Here is a 4,894-nt window from a genome sequence, read left to right on the forward strand (position 1 = left end):
TTGGTCAAAGCCAAGGGTTCGCTTTCTGCTAAGCCTTCTACTGTTTAACACGCAAATGCTTTAGCCTGTGCGAGAATCCCCTGGGCTCGTTAAAAGCTATTTTATTACGTTTATTCTACGCCGCGAAATTTTCGGTTGATCATATTGCATATATTTTTTTCTTGGCAAACTAAAATGAAGCATGAAGAGAAACCATTCAGATTTATATAATGATTTTCCATTTCTACTTTAAACGGTATTTCAAAAACACTGAAAACGATAAACTGGGATTTTTTGCTGAAAAAAACTGAGGTCATTTTGGAAGAAAATAAACTCATCCAGACATGAAAATGGCACATATATCTGAACAGACATTACTAAATGATTTTCTAAAACTAAATAACTTAAAATATGAAAGCTTGTTGTTAGAAGAATACAAATCTGTATTTTTTGCGATTATATTGCTAGTCCTATAATATTTTGTTTAGTATTTTGTATTGCTGCAAGGCAGGCCTACAGCCTCACATCTGGAAAATCACACTGGATTGCATCAGCAAAGAGCTACTTCAGGCTGGGTAACAACCGCTCACGCGCAGGTAACATTGCAAAATGCAAAAAGAAATCTTCAAGCTCATAAGTCACGGTGAAATAACGTTCCCAGTGGCACAGATACCTAAAAATCCCGCCTAGTATTTCTGTCTGAATCCGATGTTTCCTTTTTATCAGGAGTCATTCATAAAAGATTATCGTTTTTTTCTTTACGGTGGTTGCAAGCTTGATAAAAAGTAAACTCAGTGATATCTTTGCCGCTAATATATTACACGATACTCGTTTTCCTGTTTAACTTATGAGTGGAAAATTTTTCTGGTCACATAATATTTTTCATTGCTCTTACCTCTTACGGCGGAAAACTTCGACTAATGCCAACCTTTTTTTCGTTTGAAATCCGACGTTTTCCGCAATCGCTTCAAAGAAATCCGTATTTATGAAAATGCAACGAGCGTAAATCGCGACTATTCGCCTTAAGATTGATTAAGAAAGACAATAATTCATGTAGAAAACGTATTTCGAGCATTCTCCGTTTAGTGTATGTGAAGGCGTGTCCATGCGGCGACCAAACATCTGTTCGTTTCACGTGACTTTTAAGAAAAATAGGAACATCTGGTAAAAATAAGTTTCATTCAGGTGCCTCTAACTTTTTTTTCTTGCCAAAATCGTTCAGCACATAGGAAACTCGTGCTTGATCATATAGCAATGTAACATTAGTAAAGCCGCAGTCTGTGGCTCCCTATCAAACGTATTTTAATCTAACCTTTTTCATATAGGTGTTGTAGATTGTCTTTAATTAAAACGTTACTACATCGTGTATTATATTTGGAGATAAATGGCTCGATTTTTGCACTATTTACGGCACGTGCGTGCATATGCACATTTTTATTAATATGCATTAGACTTCGTTTTCAGTAGGCCCAATTGTTTAATAGCGTTCATTGAGGAATTTCGTCGGAATTCACCATATATCTTCGTTCTTATTTAGCGGTATTTTAAAAAGGTTACACATTATATGGCATATGTCTTATATATATATATATATATATATATATATATATATATATATATATATATATATATAGTAAACGGAATTTTCATTACAGTTTAATTTGTTAATGTACGTACACTTTCATTAATACTACTACAGCTTATCTGCTTGTATTGTATTGCTTCTCTTTCCCTACTTACCAATTTATTCTTTTTACCAAATGAAAAAATATCAAAATTGCTTACTGTTGAAGCCGTAAAAATAAAGTTTGTGCTAAAGGTTTTAACCTTCTCCACCTTCCAGTGACCTGCCAAACGAGCCCTACATTTTATAGACATCTGGGAATTCCATGCATGCCTTAGAACCCAATTACACACCTTCTTCAAACGGACACGTGATTTGAATCCAAAGCAGCGCTTTCTAAAATACTTTTCCAGACCCGGTCTGCACAAAATAAGCCAAGTAACGTCCACTGACAGCGCCTTTCACTGCTTCCGCACTTCAATCGGACGCCGGGCGGTCAAACTTTCAAAACCGCCTTAGTTGGCGAGTACTAAATTTTTGTCTGAAATTTTACGAGCAGCCTGGAACAATCTTAAACAACAAACACGCGTTTATACTTAAGAGGTGTGTATAATATTCTGCGGGTAAGTTATCAGTGAAATCCAAATGTTAGTGTAAAAACAAACACTGACCCCCAAGAAGCGGACGCTAGCTCCCGCGACAGCTTTGAAATTCGCATCAACTTTACACAAGAAGTACTACTTTTTACTACTAGTACCAATACTTTCAAAGACAGCAATAGTAGTGACAAAACAATCACCATGAGTCTTATGTTACATTAAGCGCTCTGGTGTTACCGATAATCGTAGGCCTACATAAAACATGCCTTAAAATCCGGATATTAATGTCATTTTTTTTAGCGATACACAACGTCACGTATTTAATGTATTTTAATGTCGCTGGTCACCATTTCAAAAGAACTAAGGAAACCTCATATTGCACAACTGAGTATGGGCCTATTCCTATATTCAAGTAATTCACAGTGATATTTTAACGCGACTTACCACAACAAATTTTCTAAGCTACTCGCAAAAACACATAGTACATTTCATAGTATGTTATATAGTTATATATCAGTGGTATTTTAAAAGATGTTTAGCATTGTCTTTTTTAAAAAAAAAAAAAAAAAAAAAACATTTTAAAGTGACATCTAAAAATAAGAAAGTCGCGGTTTGTAGTACAGACACTGAGCTTGCATGGTCAATAGAAAACACTCTGAAGCGCGAGCTTAAAAAATAAGAAAATAGCAGTTAATCCATCGACCTCGGTCTTGTAATTTGTATCTGTATGGTAATTACATTTCAGCTGCAAAATGTGTATTTTACGAAGATTATGTTTTTATTAATGGGTCCAGCTTGATTCCAAATTAGTTACCCAAACTTATTATGTTTTAAATTCATATTGATTTTATTGCAGAAAAATATACAATTATTTACAAAACAATAATAAAAATAGGAATGCATTTACACACCTGATCTATCCTGCATCATAACACGAGTCATTAATAAATAAATAAACTATATTTCATAAAAAAGGGGAAAAAATTAAAAACAAATCTGCACATGGACGAGCCGAAGATTTAAGAAAACAATTTCGGGGTCCTCATCAACGATTTGGAAATGAAACGGCAACTTGGATGCATTTTTACTGTCTCCTTACAAAAACAGGCACGGCTGATCAAAAAGGCATGCATAAAAAATATACATGATTCCAACATTCATCGTCATATTTCAGAAAGCTCAGACAGGTCAGAATGTAGGCGGCATCGCTGCGCGGCGGCACTCTGCTGTTCAGCGTCCTCTGCCTTTCCCCCGTAAGTGCTCCCCGCGCCAGTCTTCTTTGGTTTAAATAGTCTTTGTTTTTTTTTCTCCCCTAAAAAAATCATTGCTTTGTACATGTCCAGCTTCATCATCCGGGATCACGTCCATAGAGAGGTACGCGAAATTGTTGGTTACCTATGAATGATAACAAGGGTCAGTTTATATAAAAACGCACGTGAATGGTTAATTAAATGCATTTATTAAAAAAAGAACTTCACACAGACAAAGATCTGTTTTCTTTACATGGCTGAAAAGTACCGGGAGGAGAGTCCTTGTGACAGTAAAATAAAATATTATAATATGTGCCTGAATTGTAGCATAACAGTTTATACTGCAGGATATTTACGGTGAAAAATCTGATTCTGCAAAATACTGATAGTTATTAATAATATGTGAAAACATAACTTACCGTGCTGCGGCAAGCTCCACGGACGCTAGTGAGATGTTGACATGGACCACGCGCCCTCCATCCTCCATACGGAAAAAGCATAGCTTAGTCTCTCGTGCGCCACATAACTACAACTTGCCATTTTCGAGTCCAGCTCATCGCTCTGTAGCACTTGGTAGAGAAAATCAATGTATCTAGCTGCGAGTTTTAGTGTCTGGATTTTGCTGAGTTTATCTGAAGGCAAAGTGGGAATAATTTTCCGCAAAGATGCAAAGGCTTCGTTGAGAGACTGCGTCCTCTGCCGCTCGCGTACGTTCGCCATGACTCTTTGCGTCTGAAGTTCTTCGAAAGACTGCGGACTGCTACTGCTGGACTTTTTCCCCCTTTTCCCAGGGGTAGGGCTATCTGAATCCTCCCCATTTTTCCTGCTAGTTCTCCTTTTCCTCCCACATCTCTTCTGCTGCCTGTCGAGTTCCTCTTCACTGTTGCTGAGACTGTCCACTGGAGACAGTGGGGAGCGCGACTCTTCTTGCATCTCCTCTTCAAACATTACGTTAATTTAGGGTACGAGCAATATTCCGCTTCTTTGTTTTATGCTACTTTTTCAGATGCAAGAAACCCGAGACCTCAGATTAGTTGATTTCGGTTTAAACACTCACTCGGTGAACACTGACTGAAGGAGGTGTTTCCAGCTTGCTGGAAACTGAGGGCTCTTATAGCCTGGATGGATCTCAGTGTTTGGAGAGGTGATTGGTCAAGGAAGCGTGCTACGTGAAAGAGGGGTGGGGGCGGCCAAGGAACTATCAGAAAAGTTTCCGTTATACAAGAATCAATTCTTTCGCTGCTGTCTTGCACATAAAGGAATATCGACGTAATAAAATCTCCATCTACGTTAGGCTCGAAGTAATTAATGTCAGTTAGAATTAGTATGCAAGTGTGTAATTTGTAAACGTATGCGGAGATCTGTTGTACTTTATATAATATGCAGTATAAATTCTGTACAACTTAATGCTGGATCACGCGGTTTCTTACATATTGTGAGCTAAAAATAAGATAATTTGTAAAAATACACATAGGCCTAACTGAAAGTTTAGTTTACTCTCG

The 4,894-nt window shown here is 37.2% G+C and overlaps 1 protein-coding gene across 1 annotated transcript; it reads right to left on the reverse strand.

The window, feature by feature from the left end:
• Window positions 1-2,977: 2,977 nt before the first annotated feature.
• twist1a (twist family bHLH transcription factor 1a) lies at window positions 2,978-4,474 on the reverse strand. The gene is made up of 2 exons (XM_048994523.1): window positions 3,812-4,474; window positions 2,978-3,537 (listed from the first exon to the last, which is right to left on the reverse strand). Exon 1 carries the CDS (start codon window positions 4,338-4,340, stop codon window positions 3,837-3,839), a length of 504 nt encoding a protein of 167 aa, XP_048850480.1. The 5' UTR covers window positions 4,341-4,474; the 3' UTR covers window positions 2,978-3,537; window positions 3,812-3,836.
• Between the last annotated feature and the right edge of the window lie 420 nt (window positions 4,475-4,894).

This window comes from Brienomyrus brachyistius, chromosome 23, assembly GCF_023856365.1.
Source record: "Brienomyrus brachyistius isolate T26 chromosome 23, BBRACH_0.4, whole genome shotgun sequence".
In the NCBI taxonomy this organism is placed as follows: Eukaryota; Metazoa; Chordata; class Actinopteri; order Osteoglossiformes; family Mormyridae; genus Brienomyrus; species Brienomyrus brachyistius.